The sequence below is a fragment of the Cibotium barometz genome, chromosome 42, assembly GCF_041138505.1.
Source record: "Cibotium barometz isolate CiBa-2024 chromosome 42, ASM4113850v1, whole genome shotgun sequence".
Classification (NCBI taxonomy): Eukaryota; Viridiplantae; Streptophyta; class Polypodiopsida; order Cyatheales; family Cibotiaceae; genus Cibotium; species Cibotium barometz.
This window is the reverse complement of record NC_141087.1, coordinates 27,270,485-27,291,894: the sequence shown is the minus strand read 5'-3', so window position 1 is coordinate 27,291,894 and position 21,410 is coordinate 27,270,485. Positions and strand designations below refer to the sequence as shown.

General features: G+C 45.9%; 3 protein-coding genes across 5 annotated transcripts in view; 2 read left to right on the top strand and 1 right to left on the bottom strand.

The window, feature by feature from the left end:
* Window positions 1-910: 910 nt before the first annotated feature.
* The window catches only part of LOC147614319 (mitotic checkpoint protein PRCC-carboxy-term protein), a 49,724-nt gene continuing 29,224 nt past the window's right edge, over window positions 911-21,410 (bottom strand). Inside the window, exons 2-3 of one of the 3 annotated variants that reach the window (XM_086780877.1) lie at window positions 1,632-1,706; window positions 911-1,441 (exon numbers count right to left, since the gene is read on the bottom strand). In XM_086780877.1, coding sequence (XP_086637003.1) covers window positions 1,659-1,706 — 48 coding nt within the window. In that variant the 3' untranslated portion in view covers window positions 911-1,441; window positions 1,632-1,658. Of the gene's footprint in view, window positions 1,442-1,533; window positions 1,707-21,410 lie in introns of all 3 variants that reach the window. The other 2 variants (XR_015263105.1, XM_086780876.1) reach the window with 2 other exon arrangements.
* LOC147614321 (uncharacterized) lies at window positions 15,287-16,766 on the top strand. The gene has a single exon (XM_086780875.1). The coding sequence runs from the start codon at window positions 15,855-15,857 to the stop codon at window positions 16,764-16,766; it is 912 nt and encodes a 303-aa protein (XP_086637001.1). The 5' UTR covers window positions 15,287-15,854.
* LOC147614320 (uncharacterized) lies at window positions 16,405-17,721 on the top strand. The gene has a single exon (XM_086780344.1). The coding sequence runs from the start codon at window positions 16,924-16,926 to the stop codon at window positions 17,719-17,721; it is 798 nt and encodes a 265-aa protein (XP_086636470.1). The 5' UTR covers window positions 16,405-16,923.

The following is a 21,410-nucleotide window of genomic DNA, read 5'->3' as shown; positions in this document are numbered from 1 at the left end:
GATAGCTCTCACCCGATCGGTCAGACAAGGATGTCCGTTGAGCCCTCTGTTCTTTACTTTTTCTACACATCCAATGTTAAATATGCTCTCGCATTTGGCCACAAATGGAGAGCTCTTTAGGCTTTCGTTGCCTTCTGGACAGCAATTTGTTGGGTAGGCATTTGCTAATGATTCCTTTATGTTTCTCAAGGCTGATAATAAGCATAACATGCATAAGGCAATGAATGCTTGGTTTTCCCTCTCTCTCTCTCTCTCTCTCTCTCTCTCGCACGCATAGTTGTTCTAACAATTCATAAAAATATTATAAATATAATACTAATAAAGCAAAATAACAGAAAACTCATTTATACTTAAGTAAAATACTTACAAAAGTAACAATAACTAATCAAACTATATATTTGAAGTGGTGGTCTCCCCCGCATTACTACCCCCCACGCGCACGCACACGCACACAGCCGCACCACCCACTCGGGGGGTGGGTGGGGCGCCTTTTTTTTGGGTGGAATCCTGTGCATTACTATGCCCCCACGTGCACACACACACACACACACAGCCACCCCACCCACTTGGAGGGGTGGGTGGGGCACCTTTTTTTTTTGGGGGGGGGTGGGGGGGGCGCGGGGTTTGTTGTCTGGATTGTCTAAACACACAAGCAAGAAAAAATCTAGGAGCCCTCAAAGAAAATAAATGAGAGAACATTGCTCAATTAGAATGGGCAATGATCTCAAGTTATCAATGATAGCCAGCTCTTGCAAAAAAAAAAAAAAAAAGACAACAGACAACTCCATCTGCCGGCATCTAGAGGCCATTTTTAACTCATGCACTGTGTCTGGCTAAAATGTATTCCTGCCACTGCTTTCAATCTTAAGCTCTAAACACACAAGCAAGAAAAAATCTAGGAGCCCTCAAAGAAAATAAATGAGAGAACATTGCTCAATTAGAATGGGCAATGATCTCAAGTTATCAATGATAGCCAGCTCTTGCCAAAAAAAAAAAGACAACAGACAACTCCATCTGCCGGCATCTAGAGGCCACTTTTAACTCATGCACTGTGTCTGGCTAAAATGTATTCCTGCCACTGCTTTCAATCTTAAGCTCTAAACACACAAGCAAGAAAAAATCTAGGAGCCCTCAAAGAAAATAAAAAAAATCCACGACTTCAACCACATTCTAACTGTGTATAGTCGCAAGTTGCAGCACCACCTATATTACTTTACATTAAAAAAAATAAGGACATGTTCAGTATGGGAACTTAATCATATGTTCCTGTGGCAGGCTTTCACCAACCATACTTCGCCTGTGTTTCAGACTTTGTCATGTTCCCTCTTGACCGCCTTTCCAAAAGCTCCATCTCTTTCTGCTTCATGTCATAATACAGAGATCCAATTTGGTGCTTTCTTCTGTGTAGCTTTGTTGGTTTGTCCTTGTTTGAAGAGATGGGCTGCAAGACAAAATTCAAAAAGAAACACTTTATGTTTATGGAAACCCCTTTAAAAAGAAACACAAATATATAATTGAATAAATAAGTTATACCCATGCTCTTCAGCTTTATCTTCGGTGTCCTACACTGGTACGAACATCGGTTTTGGTAACATCTGACCTTTAAGGCTGTGCAAGGGGGAAACCTGTACCTTACTAGCAGGCTATGGATCATCTCTTTATACAAATCCAGTGATGCCATCCCTCGAGAGAGACACCTGCTGCACCTGGATCGGGTGAACAAAGAACTTACGTGAGGTGGGCCTTTTATCAGCATAGACAGGACCAGGTGCTTTGGGCCTAACCTATGGCATGAGACTGTAGATGGTATACAGGTACCCCTTGGAGGGAGCAAGAACAAAATTGGTAGGCACCCAATGGAGAGTTTTTTTTTTTTAAGAGGTGAGGTTGTGGTTCTTTGTTTAAGAATATGGTGATGGGCATTCAGTCATTGAGGGAAAGCATGCACCTTTTCGTTTGGGTTATGGTTCTTTAGGCGAAGGTTACTTGAGTATGAATGATTTTAAGGGGCAAGAGTAGAGGATTCTAAAAGGCACCAAAAAGTTGTGGTTGACATTGTGTCATTGTAGCCATATATATGGTAGTGACGTGTCTGAACACACTTAGGACCAACCGGGGCACTTTTCCCCTCTTTAGGAGGTTTTTTCACCGTGACTCTAGACCTGACTCCTTGAGGAGAGATAATCTATAATGAGGAATGATGTGCCTTTTATAGACCTTTGGAGGAATTAATCAACTGGCCAACCTGTTTGTCGGCCAGTTCCATGGACACCAATATATATATATATATATATATATATATATATATATATATATATATATTGGTGGATATGACCTTTGAGTCTATGGCTTGTAAAGTGGGCAAGAAGCCAAGGGAGTTGGCACTCTCCTATCTCATCCGAAAGGGTGATCTCAAAGAAGGAGAGGATGGGGAGTTAGTATTCAAGAATCCACCTCATTTGAAGCATTCAAGAATCCACCTCATTTGAAGCATGGAGACCCAGCATCTCAACGGTTGAGGTCTTTTATACACAAGGAAGAGGTATCCGTCACTTCTCGCCATGCATCTACTCCTCATGGGACAGGAGGAAACAAATATGTGCATGTTGGAGCTAGTGGGCGACATGATGGCCTTGTGGATTCAAAGCATGTTTATCATTGAGAGTGGTCGGCATGCAAGCCAAAAGACTTTGCCCATTGAGTTGTCTCGTGGTGAGACATTGCATCATTTGGGGAGGTCACCTGCATCTAGGCCACAGATTCATAATGCACATGCCACCGTGCCTCGTGAAACATCTTTGGTTGCCCATAAAGCCCATGCAGAGAGGGTGGCCCCATTGGATAGGGAAAAGAGAAAGAGGGAAGAACATGAATCACATCCCAAAAAGCTCAAGGAGTTTAAGGCAGAAGACAAGTCCGTGAAGTTTGATACCTTTCATGGAGAGTATGATGCCTCCAAAGTGCTTGCTTTCGTGGCTCAGTTTGACATTGCTTTTAGTGATGAGGACTTCACTGAGAAGTCTAAAATTCGTCATGCAAGCATGTTTTTGAAGGAGACAGCTGTCCATTGGTGGATCACTGAAAAGACCACCAAAGATCCCATTTGTACTTGGAAAGAGTTCAATGACAGATTTTATGCTCAATTTTTGCCTCCAAATGCGGAGCAAACTCTCACACAAAAGTGGGATAGACTTGAGCAAAAAGACAATGAGAGTGTGCAACAATATGTCAACAAATTTTGGAAAGTCTTGCTTGAGGTTACTCCCTTTATGTAACTCTCCGAAGATGAAAAGAAAAGGAAGTTTCGCTCTAGGTTGCAACCAGCTTACCGTTCGGGCATCGAATTGCACCTGAAACACACCCTTCAGGAGCTCATAGCATCTGCTCTTGCTACGGAGCAATTGGTCCTTCAAATTAAACAGGATCAAGGAGGTTCTAAGGGCAAAGAGAGGACTGTCCCAAACAAACAAAGAGGTGGACAGCCACCTAAAACGAACTTTCGGGAAGCCCAAAAGAGAGGTATAGCTGAAAATACCCCATCCAAGGACATTGGACCAAAGAAGAATAAGTTTGGCTTGACCTCCGAGCAAAGAGAGCAATATGCAAAAGAGGGGAAATCCTTTTCTTATGGTAGTAAAGAGCACATGTTTAGGCAATGCACTTCCTGCAAGCAAAAGCAAGAGGACAAGCCACCCAAGGCAAATGTGCATGCCATTCTCGATGTACAGGGTGACACTGAGCATGATGACTAAGAGAGTGGTATGCAAAGCTTGGGGAAAAATTAAGGATCAGCCTGCCTTGTTTATGTTTGATGATTGTGCAACAGATAACTTCATCTCTACACAGATGGCAGCCGCCTTGGACATAGAGATTGGGGACATGGAACCCCAGATTGAGGCAGAGGTTGCTTTTGTTGGCAAAGAGGTGCAGGTGACTCCTCTTATTGGGAAGTTGCGCATACATATACAGGGTTACTTGGATCATGAGCATTTCTTGATTGCTCCATTGAATGGATGTGATATATGTCAGATTGGTGCATGCGGAAACCACACTCATACACACGTTGTGACATGGGAGGGATGAGACCGTAGTAATCACAACCTTAGTCTACACTTAACTGCACTTAATGATGTTTAAGAGACAAACAGATATAGACAAGTATGTGTCAATGCAGTGCAGCTATATTAGATGAATGAATGATGTTACAATGATGATCCAAATGGATCTATAAAGCTGAATATGCTGCCTATATGCTGTAAATGCGGGCTGAACTGCTGTCCACTCTTTCCCTTGTCTCCTGGGAAGGAAACGCTGAAGGGAGCTTTGGGAACAGAGGCTGAATACTGATGATATGCTGAAACGCTGACCTGTTGGGCTGAACTGGCTGCGTTTGATGATGATGATGCGTTAACTGAAGATGGCTGAGAGTGATGCGTTAACTGACTATGCTGATGGAGATGCGTTAACTTATCTGCTGCTGATGATGAGGGCTGATGCTGATATGCTGAAACGCCAAATGATCCTGAGGAGGATGCGCTTCACTGATGATAAGCCCTCTGATGACTGAATGCTTCTATGATGCGTTTGGAATGCTGAATGCTGAGATGAAGGCTGAAAACGCATGCCCATGCTGATGAGGAAGCGTTTCCCTTTATAGGTGGGTACTGATGCTGGTCGGCCAGTATTGCTACAGTCGGCCAGCTGCTATATGTCCACAACTGCATAAATAATGCCAATCATAGCATAAATGCTAGTCAGCTGTCCCAAAACTGCCTATTAAAATGCATAAAATGCCTGAATAAATGCTAGTAAAATGCCTGATGATATCTGTGATGCTAATGATGCCATATGATGATGCCATGTCACTGTACACCTGACTGGTGTGCATGTGACATTCCCCGCTGCTAAACTGTTGCTGGGTGGATACCTGGCAACCTTCGACTCGTCTGCGATCCTTCTCCTCCGAACCACTGCCCCCTTCTGTCTTCTGCTGGGACTGAGGCCGTCTGCAGGAGTGAAATCCTTTGAGCCAAGACTCTATGTACTGCGGGAACTGAATGGCAAATACCTGAGTCACCCCTGACCTGTTCCTGGAAACCTTTCACCTACCATCTTCGTCGTACCTGAAGCTCTGAACCTCCTGAGGCGATGTTGGAGCAAACTTCCGTCTTCTGTGGAAGAGAAACCCCCTGCTGGCTGCCAGTTGAAGCCAAAACTTATGTGCTCCTTTGATGATGGATGTCATTCTTCCCTGAGAGTTCATGGGTAACATGTATGCAGGACTGACTACTAAGATGACTGCTAAGATGACTGCTATGCAAACCATGTGCAACCCTATATGCTGTGCAAGAATGCAGATGGATGGGTTACTGATGCAGACCTAAGGGAAAATCCCTAAGGGTGGCTTGCAAAATTTTGAGAACTGGGTTTAACTGTGCGGAAGCGATAAAACTGATGACTGACTGAGTGACTGATGAACTGAACATGCTCTAAGGCTGGTTACCCTGTAACGCTCTGATACCAATGTGATATGCAGCGGAAGTCTTTGTATTGGTTGATCCTGTCACACAATATGCTCACACCGTCTTCTGTATCCTGAGTTTCGTGAGTTTAGCAATCCATTTCATTTACTTCAAACTTTAAAGAGATGAGAGAGAGAGATATGAGAACTGTACACCAAATTGGGTCCCGAATTACCCACTGAAGGGCCCCCTATCCCGATAACGAGATAGTATTTGCTTTATTACTTTAGAGAGAATGACTTTGGACTGTAGATAAGCCAAACGCAAGATCTCGGAGGATCGGAGAGCGGCTGATCTGTACACTGCTGTAGAAACACCTCAATGACTTGATCTTGAGCCTATGCACTCTTCCCAAGGGCATGAGGAAGGGCTGCACACCTGAGGCTCAAAGAAGAAGAAGGTGGACTGTTCTACACTATGTTAGAATGCTGAAAACACATATGAATGCTGTGTTACCTTCACCAGATGACTGCTGAATGTGTTGATGATGCATAGAAGGCTGGACACTGATGCAAACAACAGTTTCAGGGCTGGAAACTGCTGTAGACTGCTGATTCAGGGCTGGATACTGCTGTGCACAGAAACGCAGGCCTGTAGGAGTGCTGATGGACTGAAACGCAGCAGTTTTGGGGCTGCTGGACAGAAGCTGCAGGGTACTGAGGCTGCTGGACAGAAAACGCAAAGGTCTTCTGCTGCTGGACAGAAAAACGCAGGTGTCTGGAGGCTGCAAACTGGCGTTGAACTGAAGATGAACTGTGGACTGAATCAGGGCCTGAACTGAGTGCTGAATTCAGGGCTGAAAGAGGCTGAAGACAGGCACCTAGGGCTGGGCTGAAGCTATGGATCTCAAGGGGCTGGAGAAGAAAGCTTATGGGCACTAGGGCTGGATTAGTCTTGGGCTGAAAGCAAGAGAGAGGAGAGCTCTTAGCACAATGAAAACTGAATGAGCAAAAGAGGCTCTAGGCAAGCCTATTTATACTAACTGGAGGTTGGTCATTTAATAAAGTTAATATTTATAAATGCCCAATAATGCAAATAATGATAAATAAATGCTAATAAATATGGGAAAAATACCAGATAAATCCCAGTAAATTCCCTAAGGCTTTGGGGATGTTCTAAATGATGCACAGGCATATGTATGCATATTATGCAAGATGCAGAGTGCTTTCTGATGCAAACCCTAAGGCTTCTACTGACTCTACATGCATGAATGATTCTCTCCAAGTGGGTTAAGGGACTTGACTGACGGACTGACCCACTAAGGCTGAGGAATGACCTACGTAGCTCGTGCCTGACTTATACTGGACTGAGGATGTACAATGGGGTCACGGCGTACGACAAATATCATCCTACTGGGTTCTAAAACTGTACAACTGATGCACTTCTGATGATGAGCCATCTTGTCACCATGCACTGAGTGCAAAGTGCATGTGACATTCCCTCCTGATTAGCTTGGCGGTAGGTTCATGGCTTCCAAGTAGTCCGCCAATAACTGGGGGTACTCCTGGAAGAACTCCTCGTCGAGCCATACGGCTTCGTGGGTGCCTCGATCTCGGAACTTCGTATAGAACTGACGAATCCGTCGACCGGAACCATGCTTCCATCGATGAAGAAGGATCTGCTCAAGCTCAATCACTTCTGCCTCGTCTACCACGTCTGGCTGCTGTCCATCTGGAACATCAAACACTTCTGGACCAACATATGGTTTTAGCCAAGAAACATGGAAAACATCATGCATTGTCCAACTGGCAGGCAACTTTAACTTCATTGAGACATCACTTATCTTCTTAACTATTGGAAAAGGGCCAAAACTACGGAATGAAAGCTTGGGACAACGTTTGCCCACTTGTTTCAATCTCTGCTTCATGATACGCAAATAGACCCAATCCCCTTCCTTGAAGTGGACATCTCGTCTAGATTTATTTGCCTGTCTGCTATATGCTTCCTGAGCTTTGGTCAAGCGGTCTTTGACTGACTCAATGATCTCAGAAAATGCTTCCGTGGTTTTATTAGCCTCTAAAGATGGAGACACCATTCTCGTCAAAAGAGAAGAAAAACGGTGACCAAAGGCTGCTTCATATGGAGTCCGTCCGACACTAAATGAATGAGTGTCGTTCAAGATAGCTTGGACCAATGGAAGATAGTGCTATATTAGATGAATGAATGATGTTACAATGATGATCCAAATGGATCTGTAAAGCTGAATATGCTGCCTATATGAATGCAGTGCAGCTATATTAGATGAATGAATGATGTTACAATGATGATCCAAATGGATCTGTAAAGCTGAATATGCTGCCTATATGCTGTAAATGCGGGCTGAACTGCTGTCCACTCTTTCCCTTGTCTCCTGGGAAGGAAACGCTGAAGGGAGCTTTGGGAACCAGATGATATGCTGAAACGCTGACCTGTTGGGCTGAACTGGCTGCGTTTGATGATGATGATGCGTTAACTGAAGATGGCTGAGAGTGATGCGTTAACTGACTATGCTGACGGAGATGCGTTAACTTATCTGCTGCTGATGATGAGGGCTGATGCTGATATGCTGAAACGCCAAATGATCCTGAGGAGGATGCGCTTCACTGATGATAAGCCCTCTGATGACTGAATGCTTCTATGATGCGTTTGGAATGCTGAATGCTGAGATGAAGGCTGAAAACGCATGCCCATGCTGATGAGGAAGCGTTTCCCTTTATAGGTGGGTACTGATGCTGGTCGGCCAGTATTGCTACAGTCGGCCAGCTGCTATATGTCCACAACTGCATAAATAATGCCAATCATAGCATAAATGCTAGTCAGCTGTCCCAAAACTGCCTATTAAAATGCATAAAATGCCTGAATAAATGCTGGTAAAATGCCTGATGATATCTGTGATGCTAATGATGCCATATGATGATGCCATGTCACTGTACACCTGACTGGTGTGCATGTGACATTCCCCGCTGCTAAACTGTTGCTGGGTGGATACCTGGCAACCTTCGACTCGTCTGCGATCCTTCTCCTCCGAACCACTGCCCCCTTCTGTCTTCTGCTGGGACTGAGGCCGTCTGCAGGAGTGAAATCCTTTGAGCCAAGACTCTATGTACTGCGGGAACTGAATGGCAAATACCTGAGTCACCCCTGACCTGTTCCTGGAAACCTTTCACCTACCATCTTCGTCGTACCTGAAGCTCTGAACCTCCTGAGGCGATGTTGGAGCAAACTTCCGTCTTCTGTGGAAGAGAAACCCCCTGCTGGCTGCCAGTTGAAGCCAAAACTTATGTGCTCCTTTGATGATGGATGTCATTCTTCCCTCAGAGTTCATGGGTAACATGTATGCAGGACTGACTGCTAAGATGATTGCTAAGATGACTGCTATGCAAACCATGTGCAACCCTATATGCTGTGCAAGAATGCAGATGGATGGGTTACTGATGCAGACCTAAGGGAAAATCCCTAAGGGTGGCTTGCAAAATTTTGAGAACTGGGTTTAACTGTGCGGAAGCGATAAAACTGATGACTGACTGAATGACTGATGAACTGAACATGCTCTAAGGTTGGTTACCCTGTAACGCTCTGATACCAATGTGACATGGGAGGGATGAGACCATAGTAATCACAACCTTAGTCTACACTTAACTGCACTTAATGATGTTTAAGAGACAAACAGATATAGACAAGTATGTGTCAATGCAGTGCAGCTATATTAGATGAATGAATGATGTTACAATGATGATCCAAATGGATCTGTAAAGCTGAATATGCTGCCTATATGCTGTAAATGCGGGCTGAACTGCTGTCCACTCTTTCCCTTGTCTCCTGGGAAGGAAACGCTGAAGGGAGCTTTGGGAACAGAGGCTGAATACTGATGATATGCTGAAACGCTGACCTGTTGGGCTGAACTGGCTGCGTTTGATGATGATGATGCGTTAACTGAAGATGGCTGAGAGTGATGCGTTAACTGACTATGCTGATGGAGATGCGTTAACTTATCTGCTGCTGATGATGAGGGCTGATGCTGATATGCTGAAACGCCAGATGATCCTGAGGAGGATGCGCTTCACTGATGATAAGCCCTCTGATGACTGAATGCTTCTATGATGCGTTTGGAATGCTGAATGCTGAGATGAAGGCTGAAAACGCATGCCCATGCTGATGAGGAAGCGTTTCCCTTTATAGGTGGGTACTGATGCTGGTCGGCCAGTATTGCTACAGTCGGCCAGCTGCTATATGTCCACAACTGCATAAATAATGCCAATCATAGCATAAATGCTAGTCGGCTGTCCCAAAACTGCCTATTAAAATGCATAAAATGCCTGAATAAATGCTGGTAAAATGCCTGATGATATCTGTGATGCTAATGATGCCATATGATGATGCCATGTCACTGTACACCTGAGTGGTGTGCATGTGACACACGTAGAGGGAGAAGTTGGCGCAGAGAGAGAGAGAAAAGTTGACGAACAGCTAACTTTAGCAATGAATAGTTGAATAATACAATGGGTGGGTATGGGTATATATACCCTCACAAGTGAAATGGCCGACTACCACCCCACTTTGAGATACTATATTTAACACCCTCTCTGTAGCTCATAGTGGGCATAGATGAAGAAACCAAGTCGATGCAGATGCAACCATGGACACCTCAGTACTGGCCGGATACTGAATACACCTCGGAAAATGCACCAAACAACTTGTCTCCTCAAGGAATGCCATCTTGAGCTTCAGCTGCCACATAGAATAATGAATTGCAGACAACTCCACATCCATGATCCCCCATTCGTTGAACTGAGAACACACACGTCCAAAAGATCTCCTGAACATTGAACTATCGACACATGACGCCCAAAATTCTCTGACAATGAACTAGGAACTCATCCCATCCATAGTCTACTACCAATGAACTACGAACACATCACGTCCATAGATTTGTCAAGCTGTTCCATGCCAGATGCATGTGCCTTGAACTCCGACACACGGGTCCAAATCACCAAAAAACGGAAGCACAGACTGCCCCTCTCTGCCACTCACATGCCTCTCTCTGGCTGAAGCACGTGGTAGCATCCATCCACCAAGCTAGAATGCTGGAGTATGTGCCAGTGAAGTCCTCGCCACACCGGCAGACGCCGTAGCATCCCTCTTAGAATCACTGTCACTGTCATCCTCGTCAGCTTTGCCTTTGCCTTTGTCATTTGTCATTTGTCGAGCCTTGAGCTTTAGCTTTGGATTTGCAATCCTGAGCCAAATGCCCTCGCTTTCCGCACTTATAACAACGGCTCCTAGACTTCTTATTGGATTCCGATGCAGCATGTGCCGATTCTACATCCTTCGGAACCCGAATCTTGCCTTGGGAAATGAGCACTGCTTCCTCCGCAATGAGAAAAGAGCTGAGATCATCAAATTCCAGCTTTTCCTTCGTGACTTGTAAGCGTAATGCCCTCGAGACCATCTCGTACTCCTCAGGCAACTTCGTAAGAACCAAGGCAGCTGACTGGGTACTAGTTAATGCACTATTCATAGCCGATAACTGATCATGGATAACCTTTGCCTTCATTAGAAGTGACTGCATAGAGGTCCCGGTTTCAAACTTGATGGAAAACAACTGGCCGAGAAGGGTTACTGCTCGCATTGTTGAGTCTCGATCAAACAGTCCTGCAAGCTTTGACCACATTTCCTTGGCAGTCTTTAAAGTCTGAATGGCAGGGGAAATTTCCTTGGTGAGAGATTCTGCAATCGCCGACATCGCCTTCGCATTGTGAGCATCCCAATCCACAAGAGATTTGAGAAACTCCTCCTCCTGAAGACGTGCGAACCGATTGCTATCCCTTCGGGGACGTTCCTCCGAGCCATCAACAATGTCCCATAAGCCTTTTCTGCTAAACCATAGCCTCATGATCAAATTCCAATGCGCATAGTTGTCGCCATTCAGTTTGTCGTCCTTGCTTGAACACGGGAGACCCATCTCATAAACTCCGTCCAAGATCTTCTCAGTCGAACCAAACCTCCTCTCCGTAGCCGACACACTTCTCGTTCCTCCTCTTGTAACAGTCAAAATTTTAACGCTGCAATTGATTGCTTGGTTGGCTTCGCCCCTCGCCACATATGCTCGCACGGCGTTTCTTGCCCGCTTTGCTCCTCACACTCATCCGGACCAGCGAGTGCCCACCGTAAGCACCCACGTGTCACCCGAAGCCAGCTTCAAGCCTCCACCACCAGACGCCGTTGACCACGCCGCCGGCCAATGTGTTCACAGTGCTGCCCCAGCCCCTCCTCGCCTTGTCTGCAGCAAAGCCGAAGCACAGCACACACAAGCGGCTGTCTGCAAACAGCGAAGCAAAAGCACAGCCAGCAGCACACACCACCTTTCACGATCGCCGCCAATACAGCACGCAAGCCAAAAAAAAACGCAGCTCTTGTTCTCAACTGCTCCTACCTGCGCTTGAGGATCATTGAGCCAGAAGCTCTGATACCATGTCAGATTGGTGCATGCGGAAGCCACACTCATACACACGTAGAGGGAGAAGTTGGCGCAGAGAGAGAGAGAGAGAGAGAGAAAAGTTGACGAACAACTAACTTTAGCAATGAATAGTTGAATAATACAATGGGTGGGTATGGGTATATATACCCTCACAAGTGAAATGGCCGACTACCACCCCACTTTGAGATACTATATTTAACAATATATTGCTTGGTAAGCCTTGGCATCATAGGCTTGAGCCCCGCAAAGAATATAAAACCAATAAGATCACTTTTATGCATAAAGGCCGCATGCATGTCATTGATGCTAGCAAAGAAGGGGATTCCATCCCAGTTGTATCTCACATCCAAATTAATAAGGCAATGAAAAAGAGTCTTTCCGCGGATGTATTGACTTTCTCAATGGATATAAAGATTGTTTTGCCAATGCATTGCCAGGAGAACTACCTCCTAAGAGACCCGAGGATCATCGTATAGATCTTGTGCCAAGGAATTCCCCACCTAACAAACCCGCATATCGTGTGAGTGCCGCACAACAAGAGCAGATCATGAAGCAAGTTAATGAGCTTTTGGAAAAAGGTTTGGTTCAGCCAAGCTCCTCACCCTTTTGTTCTCCTACGCTTCTTGTGCAAAAGAAGGATAGATCATTCCGCATGTGTGGATTATGAAGCTCTAAACAAGCTCACCATAAGAACCGGTTTCCAATCCCATGCATAGATGACATCTTGGATAAGCTTAATGGCTGGTCTTGTTTCAACTGTATAGACTTAAAGAGTGGCTATCACCAAATTCATGTAGTACCCCAAGATGTCCATAAAACCACATTCAAGATAGCTAGGCTTGTTTCAACCATATAGACTTAAAGAGTGGCTATCACCAAATTCATGTAGTACCCCAAGATGTCCATAAAACCACATTCAAGATAGCTTTTGGATTGTATGAGTTTTTGGTGATGTCTTCTGGCCTTACCAATGCCCCGGCAACATTTAACAGTATGATGGATAGGATATTTCGACCCCATCATAAATTCACAGATGTATTCTTCGATGATATCTTGGTTTTCTCCAAGAATGAGGAGCATAAGACTCATTTGGTTACAGTGTTTGAAGAGTTGCGAAAGTATAAACTCTTCATAAATGCTAAGAAAGGTGAGTTCTTCCTCTCACAGATACACTATTTGGGACACATTGTATCCAAAGAGGGTGTAAGGATGGATCCTACTAAGATTGAAACCATTCGAAATTGGCTAGAGTTGCAAAATGTACATCAAGTGCGTAGCTTTCTTGGGTTATGTTCATACTATAGGCGATTCATAAGGTATTTCGCTAAGACTGCCTCGCCATTGCATGATCTTACAAAGAAGAAAGCCACCTTCAAATGGACTTCCAATGAGCAAGATGCCTTTTTGCAACTCAAAAATGCTATCATTTATGGGCCCGTTGATTATTCCCGACTTGCAAAAGCCATTCACGGTGGAATGTGATGCATGCGGGAATTGTATAGGAGCTGTCCTAAATCAAGAGGGTCATGCAGTTGCCTATAAGAGCCGTCGATTGCATGATGCCGAGATCCATATGTCCATTAATGAAAAAGAGCTCTTGGCTGTAATTCATGCATTAAAAATATGGGAGCATTATCTTTTTGGGACTGAATTTGTAGTCAAGACAGATCATCAAAGCTTGAGGTACTTTCTATCTCAAACAAAGCTCTCGGAGAAGCAAATGAGAATGGCAAACTTTCTTTCTATGTTTCATTTTCACATTGTACATACTCCGGGAAAGAAGAATGAGTGGAGATGCTTTGTCCAGGAGGCCTTATGTGGCTGCAGTTTCACTGGCCTCTCATGGAGACTTATCTGCCATGCGTGATTTGTATCATTTGGATGCTGATTTTTCCCATATATGGACTGATTTGATGGCTAGTCACTCACATGCCTCTTATGTGATCAAAGACGGTTATCTTATGAAGGATAATAGCCTATGTGTGGTGAAAGATATGCATCCAAAGGTTATGGAGGAATGTCAGGCTCCACCTCAAAGTGAGGCTGCAAATTCTGCTATGTTGGATTTGTTGAAGTGTTATGTGGCAGATCAAAAGAGTGCCTGGGAGAAGTATCTTCCACTTGTAGAGTTTGCCTACGATAACACGGTACATGCCTCCACAGGAAAGACCCCATTTGAGATTATATATGGCAAAGTGATCTTGCCACCCATCCTTCGTACAAAGGATGAGATTTTTGCAGCCGACGAGTATGTACGTGACTTGGATGTAGCCTTTGCTCAAGTGCGGACAGCCATTGCAAGGTCACAAGACAAGCATAAGAGGGTTGTCGACAAGCATAGAAGGGACATGCAAGTCGAGGAAGATGATTGGGTATTGTTGAAATTTGAGAAAGCTAGGCTTCGGAAGAGACCAGAACGAGAGGGATCATATCCAAAGCTTTCTACTCGATATTATGGACCCCTAAAATGATTGACAAGATCAATGAAGTGTCCTACAGGCTTGCTTTAACCAGTCATTGGAAGATTCACAATGCTTTTCACGTGAGTCTTTTGCAGAAGTATGTGGGGCAAGATCCGGAAGACCCTGTCACAGAAGATCCGCCCGAGATTAATGAGCTTGAGGAGATCCTCCAGCCAGAGCAGATTGTATTTCACAAGGAGAGAAAGCTACCACATAGAAAGCTTTCCAAGAGATATCTTATGAAATTTAAGAACTACTTACCCATTGATGCAAAGTGGGTAGATGAGGATTATTTTATTGATTACCCGCAGCTATTGCAGGCATATCTATAGACTTTTCAGTTGAGGTCAACTGTTTAGAAGCCGGGGGATATCACCATTTGGTCCATCTCCATTTCTAGAGCCACTTCTATGCTGTCACTCCATAGAACGGCCAGATTTGCACCATGTTCGCATGTGGCCAGGCCAATGCCCCATGTGAAAGGGTCAGTCATCTTGTGTCACATGGACGGGAGCTTGTTTGTTGCCACCCGTGTGTCACCAGTATTGTGCCATATGGACGGAAGCTTGTTTGTTGCCACCCGTGTATGACCAGGATTGTGTCTTATCCATGGGACTATCACTCCATGGTAGGACCGATATTTGTGCCGAGCTTTGTCTATGTGATTGTCACTCCATAGAAAGGCCCGTGCCAGGTGTCATGGCCCTGTGAAAATGGAGCAGGACAAGTGTGGGCATGGTGGTTGCAGGGTCAGAATATTTTATGATCAGGGTTGTTTCTCGTACGCGTACGAATCAATTCGTACGTACGATTCGTACGGTACGATATCGTACGATTCGTACGGTACGATATCGTACGATATCGTACGGTACGATATGCCAGATTTGCCCGTTTTTAGCCGTTGCGCCGCCGCCGACTGCGCATTTTCGTGGCCGTTTCTGTCCGTTGCGCCGCCGCCGACTGCGCATTTTCGTGGCCGTTTTGTAGCCGTTTGCTGGCCGTTTTGGGCATGCTTTGTGGCCCATGTGCCCATTGGCCATGGCCCATGCTACATAGCCTTATAAAATGCCCACCCCCTAGGCCTCTCTCAAAGCTATAGCCTCTCAATGCTCATTACTCAAGCCATCAAGCCCCCCCCTCTCTTGAGTCTTGCTCAAGTGACCATCAAGCCCCCCCCCTCTCTCTCTCTCTCTCTCTCAACTCTCAACTTTCAAGCCACTCTCTCCCCCATAGGCCCTCTCTCAAGCCTCTCTCTCTCTCTCAAGCCTTTAGGCTCTCTCTCTCTCAAGAGTCAAGACTCAAGCCTCACTCTCATTTTCTCAAGCCTCTCTCTCTCTCTCTCTCTCTCTCTCTCTCTCTCTCTCTCAAGCCTATCCATCTCTTGAATCTTCTAATTTCTCTCTCTCTATTACAATGACAAGGGAGAAGAATGAAGCCTTCAATGTGCATGCTATCCATGTAGAGAAAGCCGATGGAAAGTCCAAGTCATATAGGTGGACTTGTAAGTATTGTGGCAAACAATACACAAGTGGAGTTACTAGGCTTCTCCAACATGTTGGAAAGGTGGGGGGGCAAGTTGCGCCATGCAAGGAAGTCCCCCTTGCTATATCCGGTGAGATCTTCAACAAGATCAAGCGTGGATTGGGTGCTCACTATGATAGTGGTAGAAGCTCAAGGGCGGATGATGAGGTCATTTCCCCGCCTTGTGATACATCCTCCCCCGCCGCCTCCATCGGTGCCACCTCCGCCTCCGCCTCCTCAAAGAGACAAAGGCTTGAGTCTCCCATGAGGCAAGCCACTCTAGCCCAAGCTACCGGGGGGTTCTCTTCTTCTCTATCACATCTCCGAGAACGGCAACGGCTAGCGGATATAGAGATTGCACGCACCATTATTGAGTGCAATCTCTCATTCCATGTGCTCAAGGTAGATCAATGGAAGTCAATGGTGAAAGCCACTGCAAATGTGGGCCCATGTGAAGGATGGACCGGCGTCTCCTATCATGACATGCGCACGAAGAGGCTTGTGGACGAGAGGGAAAGAATCGATAGATCTCTCAATCCGGTGCGGGCGGCATGGTCCAAGTATGGGTGTAGCATCCTCTCCGACGGATGGAGTGACCGGAAGAAGAGAGGCATCATCAATATACTTGTCTCTTGCCCTCTTGGCACATACTTTGTGCGGGGCGTGGATTCCGGAAAGGCGGGGAGGAAAACATCGGGTGCATTCATATATCGCCATATCAAGCAAGCCATCATGGAGGTAAGTTTCAACTTTCAAATTGCACTAAAGTCTTTAAAGTTTAGGCTTTGGTATATCAATATGTGATATGAATCATATGATCATATGTGGCTATATCATGAGTCATGACTCAAGTCTCATACGGCATACGCTCATTGCATCCATTCATGTGCATTGTGACATGTAGGTTGGATCGAAGAACGTGGTGCAAGTCATCACCGACAACGCTTCAAATTGCCGTCGGATGGGGAAGTTGCTCGAGAAGGACTATCCCTCCATAGTATGGACGCCTTGTGCCTCCCATTGCATTGACTTGCTCATGGAGGATATGGGCAAGTTAGTGTGGATGAAGGAAGTAATGACCGAAGCTATCTCTATTGTTACCTTCTTCACCACAAAGGTGAAGGTGCTTGCCATGTTCCGCGAACATAGCAAGTTGGAATTGAAGAAGCCTTCATCTACACGCTTCGCCTACATGTGGCTCGTCTTGGAGCGCCTCCACGATGTGAAATCCTCCCTTCGCCAAACAGTGGTCTCCACAATGTGGAATGAGTGGGATGAGCGAGAATCGGCGGAGGCCAAAGCCATGCAACGGCTTTGCCTAAAGGAGGAGTTTTGGCAGTCGGTCCGCACTATTGTCATTGCGGTCACGCCCTTCTATAGGGTATTGCGGATGACCGACATGGAGGGAGCCACCATGGGCCTTCTTGTTCACTTCATGGGAGAGGCCATAGCAGAGTTACGCGTTTCTCCTTCCATCGACGAGGAGAAGCGCGATGGTATGTTGGCCATTGTGGAGAAGAGATGGAAGTGGATGCGAAGACCTATCCATGGTCTTGCCGCTTTATTGCATCCGGCTTACAAATCACCCGCCCTCTTCACCAACGTGGAGCTACTTGAAGCCCGAGATGCTTACTTGCCCAAAGCACTGCCGGAGGATCGCCATGGGAAGTTCCTTGAGGAGCTCATAAGCTACAATGACCAAAGGGGAGGAGCCGCGTTTGCATCTACTACCTGTTGGGGAAGAGGGAATCCCTTGTGAAGCCCCTCTTTTGGTGGGAGACATTTGGGTATGCGCTCTCAAGCCTCCAAAAGGTGGCTTTGAGAATCCTAGCTCAGGATTGCTCTTCGGGTGCATGTGAGAGGAACTGGAGTTCCTACTCACTTGTACACACGAAGTTACGTAATCGCTTGAGCACGCAACAGTTAGAGCGGCTAGTGTATTGCCGCGCTAACTTGCGCATGCTGCGCGCAATGCAAAAGATGGAATCAACGAGACAGGTATAAGTTACAACTTATAAGTTATAAGTTATAAGCATTCAAATTTCAAACTTCAATGTTTATTGGAATTTGGAACCAAATTCTAATACATTGCTTGTCACTTGATCATTGTACAATGTAGGTGAATGTGGATGCATTCAAGCTCACAGGGGACACTCTTCAGAGTGTAAACAAAGTGCAGGATGAGGAGGAGGAGAGGATCTATGCAGAGATCTATCGAGAGCTCGAGTCATTTGATCGACGACCTACTCGCACTCGTCGTGGGCGTGGAGGTAGTGGCAGAGGAGTGCAAGTAGGAAGCCGTGGATGCACGGTTCGTGGTGCTCCCAGGGACATAGTGCATACCTATGTGCGGCGTGGATCGGGTAGCTCCACACTCGCTCTTGCAGATGAGGATGCTCCCTTTGGCTTCTCACATGAGCTTAGAGAGCCCGAGTTCGATGATGAGGGCAACCTTCTTAGCGATGGCGACTTCGGCGAGGCCACTGATGTGTCCTCTTCTCATGAGGATGATTTCAGCGAGAGCTCTGATAGTGATGCCTTTGTCTAGTCTCTCCTTGGGCCTTGGCTCTAGCCTCTCTTTTTGTACTCGCGCCTAGCGCGCATGATCGCATCGCACCTCTATACTTATGTACTTTTGTTTGTCACTTCAAACTTGTTTAGTTGTTTTTAATGATATTTTGGTTTGAAACAACTTCTCTAGACTCTACCCTTCCAAATTGAAAATGTCTATGTTTGTAGGTGTTCTTTAATTTAAAAAACCGTATTTTATCGTACCGTATCCCAAAATTTCATATCGTACCGAATATTCCCGTACGGTATCGTACCGTACGGTATCGTATTTTCGTACCGTGACAACTATGTTTATGATTCACATGGGGGGTGCCCGGACACAGTTTAAGATGTGTGGACATCCCTAGGTGTGAAGGGGGGAACTAGAAACATTAAGTTTTAATGTTTATTGGAGTTTGCCCCTAGGCCTTAGTGGCCCTAGGAACTTATTAAAGTTGGGGCCCTAGGGATTAAATTGGGGAGGAGTTTTCTCTCTCTTCTCTCTCTCTCTTCCCTTTTTGGGGAATCGTGTAGCAAAAGAGGAGCTTCTTTCATGCGCATGTTATCCTAGCGTGGAAAAGCACAGGAAGAAGGAGGCGGCTGTTTTGCTGTGTGCTGTTGCTGTTTTTCTGAGTAGAATCAGCCGTACAGCACTGTACGGCCAGAACTGGGCAAACACTCTCTCTCTCTTTCTCCTCTGTTGCTGGCTGCGCACAGAAACTGCTGCTGGAAACTCTGCGCACAGGCCAGTACAGGCTGTACCAGCAAGTACACAGGCCGTACAGCCCTGTACGACAGCCGTACAGTGTACGGACAGGGCTGACGCACGCTTTTCTGGGTTCTGAAGCTGCAGGCGGCGCTTGTCAGGTGGCTGGACAGACCTGAATACTCTGATTCAGGTTGGTACAGAAGTGGACAGCAGGCTGTTTATGCAAGTACAACTCCTGGCACGTATCCCGAGGCGGTACAGACGGGTACAGTGCTGATTTTCAGATCTGTATTTTCAAGGACAGCATAGGAGTGAGCATCAGGAGGAGGATACAGGCAAGTGCAAGCACACGTGTGAAGCAGGGTTGTGGATTCAAGTGCCTGCAGGCACGGATTGGTGCTGTTGCTTCCTCCAGTGTTGTTGTTTCACGAGCTGAACTTGGTAAGCTCTGTTTCTGTTCATCTATCTCTCTTTCTATTGCTTGATGTCTGTTGCAGATATGTGTTATCTGGCCCCTTGTGAGAGGAGGGGTATGGCAGATTGACAAGGGATTAAGACAGAGATTGGACAGCACATGTATGTTTGAGCTGAGAAGATGTATCATGCACTTGAGTTATGCCAGATGTATGCCCATGGCTGGCCTGCTTAGTGATCTTGGCTGATCAGAGGGAGGCACAGTGTGTTGTTTGAAGACACAGATCTGTGTGCATAGATCCTCTGTGCTGAGAAGGATTTGTGGGCCGTCAGATTGGACTTACAGGTGTAAACTCTTGGCTGGTCTTTGTGTTGTACTCAGCCATACATATTATTTTTAATTGAATAAAGAAATACCGCAAGGGGCGCCAAGCTTTGGGGCCAACAGGTGTCGTTGTGTTTTCAGATTTGGGCACTCTAGCTCCAATCTGTGTTTTGTTTCTCATCTAGACTACAAGTGGACGGGTGATTGCTCCTACCGCACTCTGGTTTTCTATCAGAGGCCGGTTTCAAGGTTCCGTCCCCGGGACCAATCATCAACTTTCTGAAGGGGGTGAGCTCGTGGTTGCTTTGAAGAAAGCCATCGCTGAAAATTCAGCAATCATGTCTGATACAGAGGAAGAGTACTTCTATCATGAAGAAGAAGAGCAAGAGACTTCTCCTGAAAGAGATGTATCTGAGGATATTTTTGCAGGAGAACACGCTGCAGATGTTGAGCCTTATGAGGATGTAACACAGTCAGAAGATGTGCATAGTAAAGAGGATGAGGATGCTCGCTTCAAAGATCGCTTGGCTGGTGTTATGGATACTTTTATGCAGCTCACACAGAGCGAGAGATTTGCTGAATTTATGAGATCTCGCACAGAGCCCCGCACAGAGCCCCAGAAAAAGAAGAAGAAGGTTCGTTCGAAGAATCTTCCTCAGGGTCATAGTGGTGCCATCCCACAGGAACCATCTTTTGGCCAGTTTCCGAATATGCAGCATGCTTATGGTGCAAACTCTCAGAGTTCCTTCTATGGACAGCCACCTATTCCTCAGCAGAACATGCATCCAGGTTATTTTGGTGGTGGCTCGGTGTTTCAATCCATGACTGGGGGTTATCCTCAGGGAGGCATGGGTATGTATGGGCCTTTTGGAGCCAATTTTCAGCCTGGCATGCAGGGGAATATGTATGGTGGTATGCAGTCCGGTATGGCTGGAAATATGTTTGCAGGCATGCAACCTGGGATGCAAGGCAATGTGTTTGGTGGCATGCAGCCAGGTATGCATAATGGAATGTATGGAAACATGGCTGGAATGTATGGTATGCCTGGCATAGGAACGGGAAATGTTGACCCAATGATGGGTATGAATGTTGGGGGCAGCAATCTCACGAAACCACTTCCATATGATAATCTAACGCCTATGGGAAAGGCGAAGGATTACAAGGAAGGAGGAGCTGCAGTGAAGTTTGACACTTTCAGTGGAGCCAAGGATAAATTGAAGGCACTTACCTTTTTACAGCAGTTTGATGCTGCTTTTTCTGGTGGGAATTACACAGAGTCCTCAAAGGTGAGGAAAGCTGCCACTTTTCTCAAGGGCAATGCTTTGCAGTGGTGGTCTACTCTTCTTTTGCAGGGCATAGCACCCACTACATGGGTCCAATTTAAACAGGTTTTCTCTTCCGTATGGCTCACATCTACATTTGAGGTGGATGTTATGACCGCATGGCACAA